Source organism: Phocoena sinus, chromosome 15 (assembly GCF_008692025.1).
Source record: "Phocoena sinus isolate mPhoSin1 chromosome 15, mPhoSin1.pri, whole genome shotgun sequence".
NCBI lineage: Eukaryota > Metazoa > Chordata > Mammalia > Artiodactyla > Phocoenidae > Phocoena > Phocoena sinus.
In genome coordinates this window covers 26,837,664-26,851,944 of record NC_045777.1, presented here as the reverse complement: position 1 = coordinate 26,851,944, position 14,281 = coordinate 26,837,664, and the positions used below count along the sequence as shown (strand labels likewise).

The 14,281-nt window shown below is 38.6% G+C and overlaps 1 protein-coding gene across 8 annotated transcripts in view; it reads left to right on the top strand.

The window, feature by feature from the left end:
- The window catches only part of TPX2 (TPX2 microtubule nucleation factor), a 60,744-nt gene extending 47,323 nt beyond the window's left edge, over positions 1-13,421 (top strand). For 4 of the 8 annotated variants that reach the window (XM_032605969.1, XM_032605970.1, XM_032605964.1 and 1 more), the window contains 6 exons: positions 1,613-1,708; positions 2,732-2,908; positions 3,341-3,487; positions 7,963-8,074; positions 8,723-8,910; positions 10,312-13,421. In XM_032605969.1, coding sequence (XP_032461860.1) covers positions 1,613-1,708; positions 2,732-2,908; positions 3,341-3,487; positions 7,963-8,074; positions 8,723-8,910; positions 10,312-10,422 — 831 coding nt within the window. In that variant the 3' untranslated portion in view covers positions 10,423-13,421. Of the gene's footprint in view, positions 1-1,612; positions 1,709-2,731; positions 2,909-3,340; positions 3,488-7,962; positions 8,911-10,311 lie in introns of all 8 variants that reach the window. The other 4 variants (XM_032605968.1, XM_032605966.1, XM_032605967.1 and 1 more) reach the window with 2 other exon arrangements.
- Positions 13,422-14,281: the final 860 nt, after the last annotated feature.

Below are 14,281 nucleotides of genomic sequence, written 5' to 3'. Positions count from 1 at the left end.
AGTTTCAGGTGTACAGCAAAGTGATTCTGTTATACATAGACACAGGTTCATTCTTTTTCAGATTCTTTTCCTATATAGGTTATTAACAGAATATTTAGAGTTCCCTGTGCTATACAGTAGGTCCTTGTTGATTATTGATGTTATATATAGTAGTGTGTGTGTGTTAATCCCCAGCTCCTAATTTATCCCTGTCCCCACCACCCTTTGATAACCATAAATTTGTTTTCAAGATCTGTGAGTCTGTTTCTGTTTTGTAAACAAGTTCATTTATATAATTAAAAAAAATTAGATCCCACATATAAGTGATATCATATATTTGTTTTTCTTAAAAGACATCTTAAAAACACACAGAAATAATATTTAATAATAGTATTTTTTGTTTCAGCAACTTGTCCCTCCCCCCTCAACATTATGAATACTGTTCTGTCAGTAATAAAGATTTATTTTCTTCTTTTTGATGACTATAGTATTCTATTGTGTGGATGTACCACAATTTTTTAAAATTATTTTTTATTGGAGTATAGTTGATTTACAGTGTTGTGTTAGTTTCTGCTATACAGCAAAGAGAATCAGTTATACATATAGCCACTCTTTTTTTAGATTCTTTTCCCATATAGGTCATTACAGAGTACTGAGTAGAGTTCCCTGTGCTATACAGTAGGTTCTTATTAGTCATGTACCACAATTAGTTATGTACCACAATTTAAGAAAGGATTTAGCCAGTTCTTTTTTGATAGATAATAGGGTTATTTGCAATTTTTTTATTCATTTAAATTTAAAAATGCTGTATTGAAATATACCTAAAAACTAAACTAGAGATCAAATACTAGAGATGTAATATTGGGTGAAAGAGTATGACCATTTAAAGATTTAGTAGCTAATTCCTAAAGGTTGTACCAATTTGTGCTCTGTACCTTACCCAACTGTATAGGAGTGCCCATTTCTCTTCACCTGTCAACACTGGTATTAACCAGTCTTTTAATTATTACTCAGTCTTGTAGGTGAAAAATACTTTATTTTACTTTATATTTTTAAAAATTATTGAGATTGAGCCTCTTGTATATCTTTGTAAACTGCTTGTTCTTTGTCCAGTTATTTGGCAAAAGGAAATTAAGCTAACCCTTGCCCCGTACTTTTTTCCATTTGCCTTTTGAGGTTAATATTTTTAAATATAAGTTCTTATTTTAGAGATGTATGTGGAATAGGTTTAAGAGAATGGACAGTATCTATTCTGTTCCTAGATAACATTTGGAAGTCCTTTTTGATTTTGTTTTTAAGGGATTGGGGTATAAAATGGGAGAGAAACAATAAAATATTGACAGTTTATTTTGTAGTGTTTTTCATAAATACCAAAAAAGATTTTGATGAATCCTGTTTTTGTTGAATATGTAACTCAAACTATGTTTTTGTTATTTGCTGTTCTTCTGTCATGTTAATCCACCTTTGGAGCATTAACACATACCAGTCTTAGTTGGATAAGTTAACAACATACTGAAATAACTAGCTTTTTTTGATTCCTGATATGTGAACTTCTAAGAAAGGGATTGATCTCATCACGCAGCCTAGTAGAGATTGTTCTAGGATATCTAATTGAGTAGCTTACTCCTTCCAGGGTGTTCCTGAAAAGAAAGTACTTCCAATCACTGTCCCCAAGTCACCGGCCTTTGCTCTGAAGAACAGAATCAGAATGCCCACCAAAGAAGATGAGGTGATTTCCCTGGGATGGGGGTTTCTACTCCTTCTACATAATCAATCTAAGTATTATTCTTTCTTAAATTTGGTGGAATACAAAGGCCATCACTCTTGTCTGGAGTTGTCTTAACAATGGGTATGAATGATTGATCATCTGTTTTTGCTCTTCCAAGAACAAAGTAGTTAGTAAGGGTATGAATCTTTTGGCTTTCAGTGGTAACTGGTTGTAACTTATTGGAACTATTTTGTTTCTGTTGCATTGGAAATCACCCTGTTGTAATGTGGATCAAAAGTTCCCAAGACCTATACTCTATTTTGCCCCAGCTATTGTCACCATTCAGTGAGGGACTTTTAAAATTCATACTAAGCAGTTACATCCACCCTGTCCTTAACTATCTCCATTAATCCAAGGGTTGCAAAGGTGACTGTGTGGTGATGGTTCATGAAGTTGGAATATATAAACTGTCATTGATCAGGCTAGTTTCTTGTTACATCCCCCATTTTATCTATAAATATCCAGAGTTAGGGTAATTTTACAGCAGATCTCAGGCATAAGCCTTTTTATAGGTTCATTTGAAACTAAAATACACAGTAATCTTATGTTACCAGCTTGAATCCAATCAACTTACTTGGTCCTATTCTGGGTTTGGCAACTGGGAATACTCCCAGTCACATGTTTTAGTGGAGTCTGAAGTCTGGGTCAAAGAAGAGGCCAAGGTATATGCTTGGTTAGTACTTTTCTTCTGTTCTTCATTTTATTCAAACTGTTTGATCTCATTTAGTTTTTACAACCTTCCTGTGAAAAATTTTAGATCCTTTAAGAGTAATTGTGTTAGTTTATCAAATGCTTTCACACTGGTTTCACCCCTGCGAGTTGGTAGATACCCCTCTTTGATAGAAAAGGAAGCTAAGACACCTGAGAGGTTGAGTGACTTGCCTTAATTAATGACTTCTCTCATATAATGTCTTCTGACTCCACATTCAGAGGAGGTGAGAGAGAGCGAGGAATCTTGTTTCTAAACTGCATTTTTTTCTTTAGGAAGAGGAGGAGCCAGTAGTGATAAGAGCTCAACCTGTGCCATATTTTGGAATGCCTTTTAAGCCCCAAATCCCAGTGGGGAGAACTGTGGAAATATGCCCTTTCTCTTTTGATTCTCGAGACAAAGAACGTCAGTTACAGAAGGAGAAGAAAATAAAAGAACTGCAGAAAGGGGAGGTAGGTGTTTCCATTCCTCCAAGTAGCATAGTACTATTCTTTGATGCCTCAAAGGTAATCTTTTATGTTGCACTTTTAACTATAAATCACTGACTTCCTTTGATCCCTCTAAGAGCCTTATGAAGTATAAATAGGGCAAGTAATTTAAAGTGCCATTAAATTACTTGCCCTATTTATACTTCATAAGGCTATTTAAGTGCCATTCTGGCACAAGGAGCTTAAGTGACTTGCCCATGATCATGCTGCTGGTCATCGGCAATATTGGGAGGAAAACCTTGATTTCCTTTTGAACCCAGTACTCTTTCTGCTACACCATGCTGCTTTGAAAACTGGCCTTTCCTATTTTTTAGATTCATCCAAATATTCTGGAGTAGTTGTTGCTTTCTGGCTAGAAAGGCCTTATCTTAAATCTTACATTTTCTTTTCTATTAGATGCCCAAATTCAAGGCGCTTCCTTTGCCTCATTTTGACACCATTAACCTGCCGGAGAAGAAGGTGAAGAATACAACCCAGGTTGAGCCTTTCTGCTTTGAGACTGACAGAAGAGGTGCTCTGAAGGCACAGACTTGGAAGCACCAGGTGGGGCTGGGGAGAGCAGCTAAAATGTGAATTGTTTGATTGTTGATTTGTTATAATAGGTAGACCCATTACACTGAACTTCTGGGAACTAACATACTGGATTATTTTAGGGGCTGTCACTGTAATCAGGGGTCAGCAAACTTTTTCTATAAGAAAGTTTGCTATATATTATTTTAGGCTGTGCAGGTGGTCTCTGTCACATGTTCTCTGTGTATGTGTGTTTCAACCCTTTAAAAATATAAAAACCATTTTTAGCTCAAGGGCTATACAAAACAAGGTTGCAAACTGGATTTGGCTTGCGGCTTAAGTTTGCTGATCTCTGCTGTAAGTGATCACCTGGGGAATGTGAGAACTGTTAGGCTTTTTTTGTGTCAGGAGATTCTTAAAGATCTCATCTATTCCAGTTATTAGACTTGTTCATTAAATGTTCACTCCTTTCTGTTGGTGCTTTGATAAGAAACTGAGAGGTGAGAATAGATTCTTAATATGGTATGTTGTTTTCGCAACATAGTGTGCTATTTGCTCTTTATAGATGACAGGTGATTTAAAACAGTCAATTGGTTGTTGGCTGGTTTAATTGGATCTAATTCTGCCCTGTCTGGAAAAAAATCTCCTGAATCCCTAAATTTGTCAGTATTGATATTGTCTCTTATTCTGGACTCTGTCCAAAAGGGGCTCTGGCCTAATCTTTGTTTGTAGAAAGTCATCCCTCTTGAAGCCCAAGAGATATGATTGCTTAAGTAACTAAATGTAGGCTCCCTGTTGGTACTGTTCTCTAGGAGAACTTAGGACAGTTGCTTTGGAAGCAGTAGTGAATCTCTCGTTCAAGGACCATGACATAGAATGTCTGTATGTGGGATATTTTCCATAACAAAAAGATTTTTTAAAGTTATTTAGTCATATATAAAAGTAGAATAGTATAGTGAACTTCCATGAACTGTCACCTGGTTTTCTAGGGATCAAAACATGGAAAATCTTATTTCATCTCACTTCTACCTACTCATCTCTATACTGGATACTTCTGCCTATACAAGATTACTTTGAAGCAAATCCTAGGTGTCATCTCATTTCATCCAAAACTACTTCAATGTGTAACTTTAAAATATAAGGATTAAAAGAATTTCATAACCATAATACTCTTATCACACTTAAAAAGATTAACAGTAATTCCTTAATAGTGACAAATAGTCAGCATTCATATATCCCCTAATCTCTCATTTTTTAAACAGTTAAATTGTTCAAATCAGGATCCAGAAAAGGTCCACATTTTATATTTGTTTGATAAATCTCTAAATCCCTTTTAATCTAAAGGCTGCTCTACTTGCATTTTATATGTTGAATAAACTGGATTGATTTTCCTATAGGCTTTTTTTATATAAATAATATGACCATTTATTTTAAAAGTATATGTGTTTACATGTATATGATATGAAAGAGGTTATACACTAAAATGTTAATAATAGTTATTTATGGTGGGGTTATAGGTGACCTTATAGAATTTCATTTTTAATTTTCATCCATTTTTTTTTGAATTTTTTTTTTTTATACAGCAGGCGCTTATTAGTTATCCATTTTATACATATTAGTGTATACATGTCAGTCTCAATCTCCCAGTGCATCACACCACCACCACCACCACCACCCGCCACCACTTTCCCCCCTTGGTGTCCATACATTTGTTCTCTATATCTGTGTCTCTCTTTCTGCCCTGCAAACCGGTTCATCTGTACCATTTTTCTAGGTTCCACATATATGTGTTAATATATGATATTTGTTTTTCTCTTTCTGACTTAGTTCACTCTGTATGGCAGTCTCTAGATCCATCCATGTCTCTACAAATGACCCAGTTTTGTTCCTTTTTATGGCTGAGTAATATTCCATTGCAGACATGTACCACATCTTCTTTATCTATTCGTCTGTTGATGGGCATTTAGGTTGCTTCCATGACCTGGCTATTGTAAACAGGGCTGCAATGAACATTGGGGTGCATGTGTCTTTTTGAATTATGGTTTTCTCTGGGTATATGCCCAGGAGTGGGATTGCTGGGTCATATGGTAATTCTATTTTTAGTTTTTTAAGGAACCTCCATACTGTTCTCCATAGTGGCTGTATCAATTTACATTCCCACCAGCAGTGCAAGAGGGTTCCCTCTTCAAAAAAAAAAAAAAGAGGATTCCCTTTTCTCCACACCCTCTCCAGCATTTGTTGTTTGTAGATTTTCTTTTGATGTCCATTCTGACTGGTGTGAGGTGATACCTCATTGTAGTTTTGATATGCATTTCTCTAATACTTAGTAATGTTGGGCAGGTTTTCATGTGCTTCTTGGCCATCTGTATGTCTTCTTTGGAGAAATGTCTGTTTAGGTCTTCTGGCCATTTTTGGATTGGGTTGTTTGTTTTTTTAATATTGAGCTGCATGAGCTGTTTATATATTTTAGAGATTAATCCTTTGTCCGTTTGCAAATATTTTCTCCCATTCTGAGGGTTGTCTTTTTGTCTTGTTTGTAGTTTCCTTTGCTTTGCAAAAGCTTTTAAGTTTCATCAGATCCCATTTGTTTATTTTTGTTTTTATTTCCATTATTCTAGGAGGTGGATCAAAAAAGATCTTGCTGTGATTTATGTCAAAGAGTGTTCTTCCTATGTTTTCCTCTAAGAGTTTTATAGTGTCCGGTCTTACATTTAGGTCTCTAATCCATTATGAGTTTATTTTTGTGTATGGTATTAGGGAGTGTTCTAATTCCATTCTTTTACATGTAGCTGTCCAGTTTTCCTAGCACCGCTTATTGAAGAGACTGTCTTTTCTCCATTGTATAGCCTTGCCTCCTTTGTCATAGATTAGTTGACCATAGGTGCGTGGGTTTATCTCTGGACTTTCTGTCCTGTTCCATTGATCTATATTTCTCTTTTGGTCCCAGTACCATATTGTCTTTTTTTTTTTTTTTTTTGCGGTACGCGGGCCTCTCACTGTTTTGGCCTCTCCCATTGTGGAGCACAGGCTCCGGACACGCAGGCTCAGCGGCCATGGCTCATGGGCCCATTCGCTCTGCGGCATGTGGGATCTTCCCGGACCAGGGCACGAACCCGCATCCCCTGCATTGGCAGGCGGACTCTCAACCACTGCGCCACCAGGGAAGCCCCATATTGTCTTGATTACTGTAGCTTTGTAGTATAGTGTGAAGTCAGGGAGTCTGATTCCTCCAGCTCTGTTTTTTGTTTTTTGTTTTTTTTGTGTGCAGTACACAAGCCTCTCACTGTTGTGGCCTCTCCCGTTGTGGAGCACAGGCTCCGGACGCACAGGCTCAGCGGCCATGGCTCATGGGCCCAGCCGCTCCGTGGCATGTGGGATCTTCCCAGACCGGGGCATGAACCCACGTCCCCTGCATCGGCAGGCTGACTCTCAACCACTGTGCCACCAGGGAAGCCCTCCAACTCTGTTTTTTTCCCTCAAGACTGCTTTGGCTGTTCGGCTGTTTTGTGTCTCCATACAAATTTTAAGACTTTTTGTTCTAGTTCTGTAAAAAATGCCATTGGTAATTTGATAGAGATTGCATTTAATCTGTAGATTGCTTTGGGTAGTATAGTCATTTTCACAATGTTGATTCTTCCAATCCAAGAACATGGTATATCTCTCCATCTGTTTGTATCATCTTTACATCGGTGTCTTATAGTTTCTGCATACAGGTCTTTTGTCTCCCTAGGTAGATTTATTCCTAGGTATTTTGTTCTTTTTGTTGCAGTGGTAAATGGGAGTGTTTCCTTAATTTCTCTTTCAGATTTTTCATCATTAGTGTATAGGAATGCAAGAGATTTTGTGCATCAATTTTGTATCCTGCAACTTTACCAAATTTATTGATTAGCTCTAGTAGTTTTCTGGTGGCATCTTTAGGATTCTCTATGTATAGTATCATGTTATCTGCAAACAGTGACAGTTTTACTTCTTCTTTTCCAGTCTGTATTCCTTTTATTATTTTTTTCTTCTCTGATTGCCTTGGCTAGGACTTCCAAAACTATGTTGAGTAATAGTGGCGAGAGTTTTCCTATAGGTTTTACAATCTGGATTTTGCTCATTGTATTCCCAACGTGTTGATTAATATGTTCCTCTATCTCCTGTATTTCCTATAAATGAATAGTCAGATCCAGAGGCTTGACTAAATTCTGGTTAGATTCTTTTGGGGGTTGGGAGGGAGAATACTTTACAGGTGATCATATCCAGGGGTATATTAATGTCTACTTGTTTATTTTTTGTGATGTTAAGTAGGCCTTAAAAGTATCTTAAAGGTATTTTCTAGTTCTCAGTGGGTTCAGATGTTGTTAGTCTGATCTACTTAATGTAAAAGGGATTTTAATTGAGTTTAGATTAAATCACCTGCTGTCTTTGTAGATGAAACTGTTCAGAAACATTCGAACTTGAGTCATTGAGATGGTAGTTATGGAAAGTAGTGTGGCTGCTTATCTGACAGATTTTCTTTCTAATAGCTGGAGGAAGAACTAAAACAGCAGAAAGAAGCAGCTTGCTTCAAGGCTCGTCCAAACACCGTCATCTCCCAGGAGCCCTTTGTTCCTAAGAGAGAGAAAAAATCCCTTACTGGTAGTATTTTATGTATTCTTGGGGGATTGGGGCAGAATGGTTAGACTTCCTGGGACTCAGTTGTGTCGGTACAATGCTGTGTCAACCAGAAGCATCTGCCTGTAGGGGATCTAATTTTTTCTCCCCTAGCTCTTTATTGAATCCAGCAGCTATGTTGATCTGTAGAGTGTGTTGGGGTCAGATTCATAGAACAAGCACCTGGCATTTCAACAACAATTTTACTTTCCCCACCCAGATAGTAGCAAGTAAGTGAGGGAGAGCCAGGACTTCTTTCTGGAGTTCACCCTAAAGCAAACCTTAGATAGAAAACATTTGATTCCTTAAGCACTGGGCAGTGTTTCAGAAAAGGGGATTCTTTTCCTAAATCTGTCTCACAATCACTGTGTAGTTTTGAGCAAGCTACTTCACCTGTGTAGGTCTTGCTTTTCTCCTAATTAGATGATTTATAAGGGCCCTTCCAATGATTTATAGGGGTCCTTAAAATTTTAGGACTTTTTGTATGTGGTTTACTCCACCTTTCTCCCAACTAGGCTTCCTTAGAGCTCCACCTTTCTGTTGCCATGCATATCTATCACTTGCTAGATCTGTGGGGCTAGGTTTATGCAAGTCTTGCTTGTGCACCAATATTCTCTCTGTTTCTGTACTCAGAGGGCCTTTCTGGTTCTCTAGTTCAAGAAACTTTTCAGCTGGCCACTGAGAAGAGAGCCAAGGAGCGGCAGGAGCTGGAGAAGAGAATGGCTGAGGTGGAAGCCCAGAAAGCCCAGCAGTTGGAGGAGGCCAGGCAACAGGAGGAAGAGCAACAGAAGGAGGAGCTGGCCAGACTACGGAAAGAACTGGTAACTGGGCAGCATGAGCACTGACTAACCCATGGTTGCGTCTGTTTTGTTTTATCTGTACCTTGCCTTGTTCCAGAAAGGATCTAAGGTGGCCTCCAAGGATACATCAAAGTTGAGTGAAAATGAGAAGTCAGACAAACCAGGGGTGGTGACAAAGTTGAGGAGTGAACGAGGCTAAAGATGTATACATTGTGATCCATGGATCTGCTAAGTGATATAAACAAGCTAGTTATTTAACAAATACATTTATCTTTGATCCTGAATTCAGTCAGAATTTCTTCCAGGGGTCTAAATAAGGAGGACATCAGGTGCTATACCAGTGCACAGTGATATATTTGTAGGACTCTTTATTTAACTTTTTATTATTGCCTTAAGGCTTAAGGAAACCAATGTGTTTTACAATTAGAATACATAGGTAGGGAAGGACATGGGAATTGTGTGACAACTATATTTTCATTTTCCTCTTAATACTTGACTCAGATTCCTTGGAGTTATAGTGCATATCAGTCCAGGTGACCTTCCATGTTAACACTAGATAATGATTTAAATATTAGTTATCCAAAAAGAAAGCTTAATTCACATTAAGGACCCTTTCACTAGGAGGGCAGCAAGCCACATTAACTGCATTAATAAGGAAGAACACAGTTTTAGATAGAATTTCATATGCTTAGTAAAAGGATGAATATAGCAGTATGTAAGTTGTTGAGGTTTTGTCTAAAAGTGCTAAGCCAGCAGCTGATACAGCTGTTGGTAGAGGTGACTGGCCACAGGAGGGCTCTAGGGACAAACTATTAAAGGGACTAGCTTCCTGACAAAATCCAAGCTACCGTATGCTGATTGGATGTACTCACAAAACCAGCCTCAAGTGTTTTGACTTTTCTTCAGCACTTGAATCCTGCCTCTTGTGATTGTCTGTATCATAGAACTCTCTACTAATCTGGCTTGATTCAGGGTTGATTTTAGACTGTAAGAAGGATGGATGGGACCATGCCTTCTCCTGGCAACCTTTCTTGGTTATTTTATTTTATTTACTTATTTTTGTCCATGCTTTTGGTGAATATTAAGACTCAGTAATCTTAAGACTGTACTCTGGCAAATTCTTAACATGTATCTCCTTTCTGCTGCAATTGAGTACAGCCCCGTTATACCCTGGTACTGAACAGTCAAACTGGAGATAGGTGCAAGCTGAGGGATCCAGCAAGACCTGAATAGAAACCTACTTGAGCTCCAGAGCTCTTGTGCTTTGCTGCTAGACTGTGTTGCCTCCCACCAACCCCCAAATTAGTGACTGGGATTTGCAAAACTATACAAAAATGTTCTCAAGAAGAGGAGCAAAAACACCCATAAGTGTAGTTCTCTAACATCCTTATCAATGGTAACTTTATTTTTCTCAATCTGCAGGTACACAAGGCAAATCCAGTACGTAGGTACCAGGGTGTGGAAGTCAAGTCAAGTGACCAGCCCTTGACCGTGCCTGTATCGCCTAAGTTCTCCGCTCGATTCCACTGCTAAACTGGGCTTTGAGCTGTGGACACCGTCTGGGAACCGGAGCTACTCTTCCCATTAAACCAGGAGCCTTCTTTGTCACAGGGGCATGGAGAGAACCCATTTCTCCAGGCTTTTTCCTACCCATGCCTGACAAGTGTGGACTCCAATTTCATTGAGAGCTGTTTTCCTACATTATTGTGGCTAATAATGAGACTCAACTCATGTATGTCTCAACCAGACTCCCTATAGTTATTTCCTTGGAACCATCAGTTGACCTTTAATATGGGTCTTAACTCTGACTAGAATTTAAAGTCTCTGTATCAGTACAGTGTAATTTCTGTTGCCCTTACCCCCCGCCCCCCTTTTTTTCCTGTTTTAATCAGAAAATAAAGATAGTTAAATACTGAGATAGGATTTAAGTCATGAATTAAAAGAGGAACCATCAGTAGTATGTCAGATTCTTTCCTCTTCTCTGTGCAAAATGAATTTAGAGTTAAGGAGCCCTTCGCTACGAGGGGGGAAGCCTCATTAACTGCGTGACGAGGAAGAGACTTGACTGACGGGAACCTCACAGCAGCCATCGGCTGGCCTCGGGTAGAGCCTGCTGTTCAGGCACGTTCTTCCCTTGTTGGTGCTGATGATAATAGGGGGCGCTGAGTAGTACACGTTTTAAGTCCTCCAGTGACCTAGACTGGAATAAATATGTTTGTCTTCCCTCCCTGATTTTGTTATTTGATGTTTTTAAATCTGTCCCCCTTTGGAGGTCACATCTTATTGGAGAAGTGGGTACTTTGAGAAGAGGGTCTAGGAACTTTTAAAAGCATAGGCTCTGTCCTTAAAGGAAAGAGCTTTGTGACTTTTCTGTCTTATGTCAGAATATCCTTCCATATTTTGTTAACTCCCTCCTAGGAACCACTCTGGAAGCCTGTTATGCCTTCAAAACAGACTGTGCCTTCTTCTCTAAACGTGTTTTTTCTCATCTGGTAAACTCTTCTTTATGAGACTCAGCTCTAGTAAAATCTTTTTCATAAATCTTTCCTTGACCATTTGACCTCCTCAGGTAAGGTAAGATTTCCTTCTTTGTGCCTCCCAAATGTTTCTTATGTATATCTCTAGTAGAACAGTTATACCACTGAGTTACTTGTACTTGTTTACAAGCTAGTAGCGATGAAGATAACTAAAATTATGTTAGTCCTTGAAGATAAAAATTATGTTAATCATATCTGTATTTCTCATAGTTGGCACAGAATTTGCTAGGTCCATGTTATCAATAGTGTATTTTCTTTTAGACTTGATATTGTTTATGAACTCTACTCTGTACCAGTCATCTCTTCCTGTGCCACGAGATATAAAAGCATCCATCTTCTGCCCAGGCTAGGCCTAGGCACTATATATGATATTAGACCTATGTTATATTCCTTTGTTTATTCATTCAGTGACCATTATGTACAAGCCATTGTAGATTTAGTGACGGGCAACAAAGCAAGATGTGATTTGCAGATCCCTGGGCCTCCTGAAGGCCCACAGAGTGATACAAAGTGCAGTTCCTTTATTCATTTCCTAGAGATATGTGATGTACAGTTCCATAACAACTTGTGTAGTTCATTTAACAAATATTGATTCAGTACTAACTATATATACGTTGGCACTGTTCTAGTCTCTGGGCATATAGCAATGAACAGAAATAGAAGACCTTGACTTCATGGAGGTTACCTTTTAGAAGGGGAGACAGACAATAAACAAGTAACTGTCCTCTTCTGTCAGGTGATAAATGTTTCTCTGACTGTGTGGAAAATAGAGTAGGATGGGGACTTGGGGGCATGTAAGATTGGAAACAGGAAAGTGAGGAGGTTCTTGATGTTGTCCAGGTAAGAGCTGATAGTGGCCTGGGCTAGGGTGGTAGCAGTGGAGGTGATGAGAAATGGTTGGATTCTGAATGGATTTTGAAGCTGTAACTGACAAGACTTGCTAACAGATTGGACGCGGGGGGAGAGAGAGAGGCGGGGGGGGGGGGGTAGATAAGGATGGTATTTAGATATCAGCCTCAAACAGAAATAGAGTTCTCCATCCCTTGTGCTGTGAAAAATCCAGTTCTACCCCAGTCCTCATATCTCTTGTGGATTCTCTGGGTGGGGGTGGGACAACTTCCTTTTCTGAACACCTTTTGCTTTGGTTTTTCTCTGTTCATCTCTTGATCCCCTCTCTGTGTCTTTCCTCTGTAGCTTTTCTCTCTCCCATGTATCAGCAGTTCTCTAATAGTTCACTGTCATTCATATATTGCCATCTAGTATCATTTTCTCATATATTTTATTCATTTTTCGTTTTGTTTGTTTCAGGTAGAAGAATAAATCTGGCCCTCAAGTTGAGGGTTTTAGAAAGAGTGTTACGTATTGAGAATTATGGACCTGTGGAATCCTTCCACCCCATTTGCTCCATTCTGGATTGCCCCCTCTGGACACACCCACATCAGGGTGATATTGTTTGGCAGTCTGTTACGGCAACAGAGAGGGATTATGTTATTTCAGAGCAAATAGCTTTTAAAATTAAGATGCCCTTGCTTCCCAGAATTTCCCAATTTCCTGGTGGTCTCCTCCTCAGCACAACCTGTCTAGTATTGAGCCCTTTCTTTCCGGACCACCTCACATGACCTTCATTTTTCTAGGACAGCCTCCCGTTTCCCCTGAAACTCAAACTGTGCTTTTATTTTACAGAGAAATTCAGGTTCTTTATCCCTCAGGCCTTGTCCAAGAGAGAGCTTCTCTTTCAACACTCAGAGGTCACCCTGGAATTTTCCTAAACAAAGAACATGTCCTCTAATAGGATTTACTGAATTCTACTGAGAAATCTGGCTGCCACAATCTGCTTGGCAGTTTTGCAAAACTCCTAGCACATGTGCACATTCAGATTGTTAGAATTCCCACACTTGCTGGGAAGGACTGTTTTCAGTGTTATTTTAACTTGGTCATGATTCCCCATTGCTAACAGTTTGTGCTAATTAATACAAGATTACCTTTCACTCTTAATTTGGTTGATCATTTTGTTCTTGTGTAATTGCTTTGTTCCCGTTTTGACTGCTGTTTTATGCTTTAACAGTTCTTTTCCACAGAATTTTGTCCTTGGAAAGTGGAGCTTGAGTGGTGGACACACTGCAGTGGCAGTTGCTCCAGCATTTAATAGATAAGTCTTATACACAAACAATTGTAACACAGGATAAGATGTGATTGAGTTACATGAGACAGAAAAAATGCTGCAGGAGGAGTTTAGAGGTTCTTGTTGGAGGTGAGATTGCAGTTCTTAAAGATGTTTCTTTTTTTATGTAAAAATTATGAAAGTAGTATAGTCATCCCTCAGTATCCACAGGGGATTGGTTCCAGGACCCCCTGTGGATACCAAACTCCACGGATGCTCGAGTCACATTTAAAATGGTGTATTTGCATATAACCTATGCACATCCTCCCATATACTTTAAGTCATCTCTAGATTACTTATAATACCTAATACAATGTAAATCATTGTAAAGACAATGTAAATTATACATAAATAGTTGCACATGTACAGCAAATTCAAGTTTTGTTTTTTGGAACTTTCTGGACTTTTTTGTTTCAAATATTTTTGATCCATGTTGGTTGAATCTATAGATATGGAACCTGTAGATACAGAGGGCTGACTGTACTGCCTTTTGGAAACAAAACAGTACAGACTGTATAAAACAAAACACGAAAGTCTCTTACTTCCCCTACTCCCATTTCCCAGGAGTAACCCAGTATTACCAGTTGTGTATTCTTCCAGAATGTTTTTTATGTACACACACAGATTTATAGAGCATTTTTTATAACAATAAGATTATAGCATTACGCATTTGCCTTTAATTTTAATTTGTTCT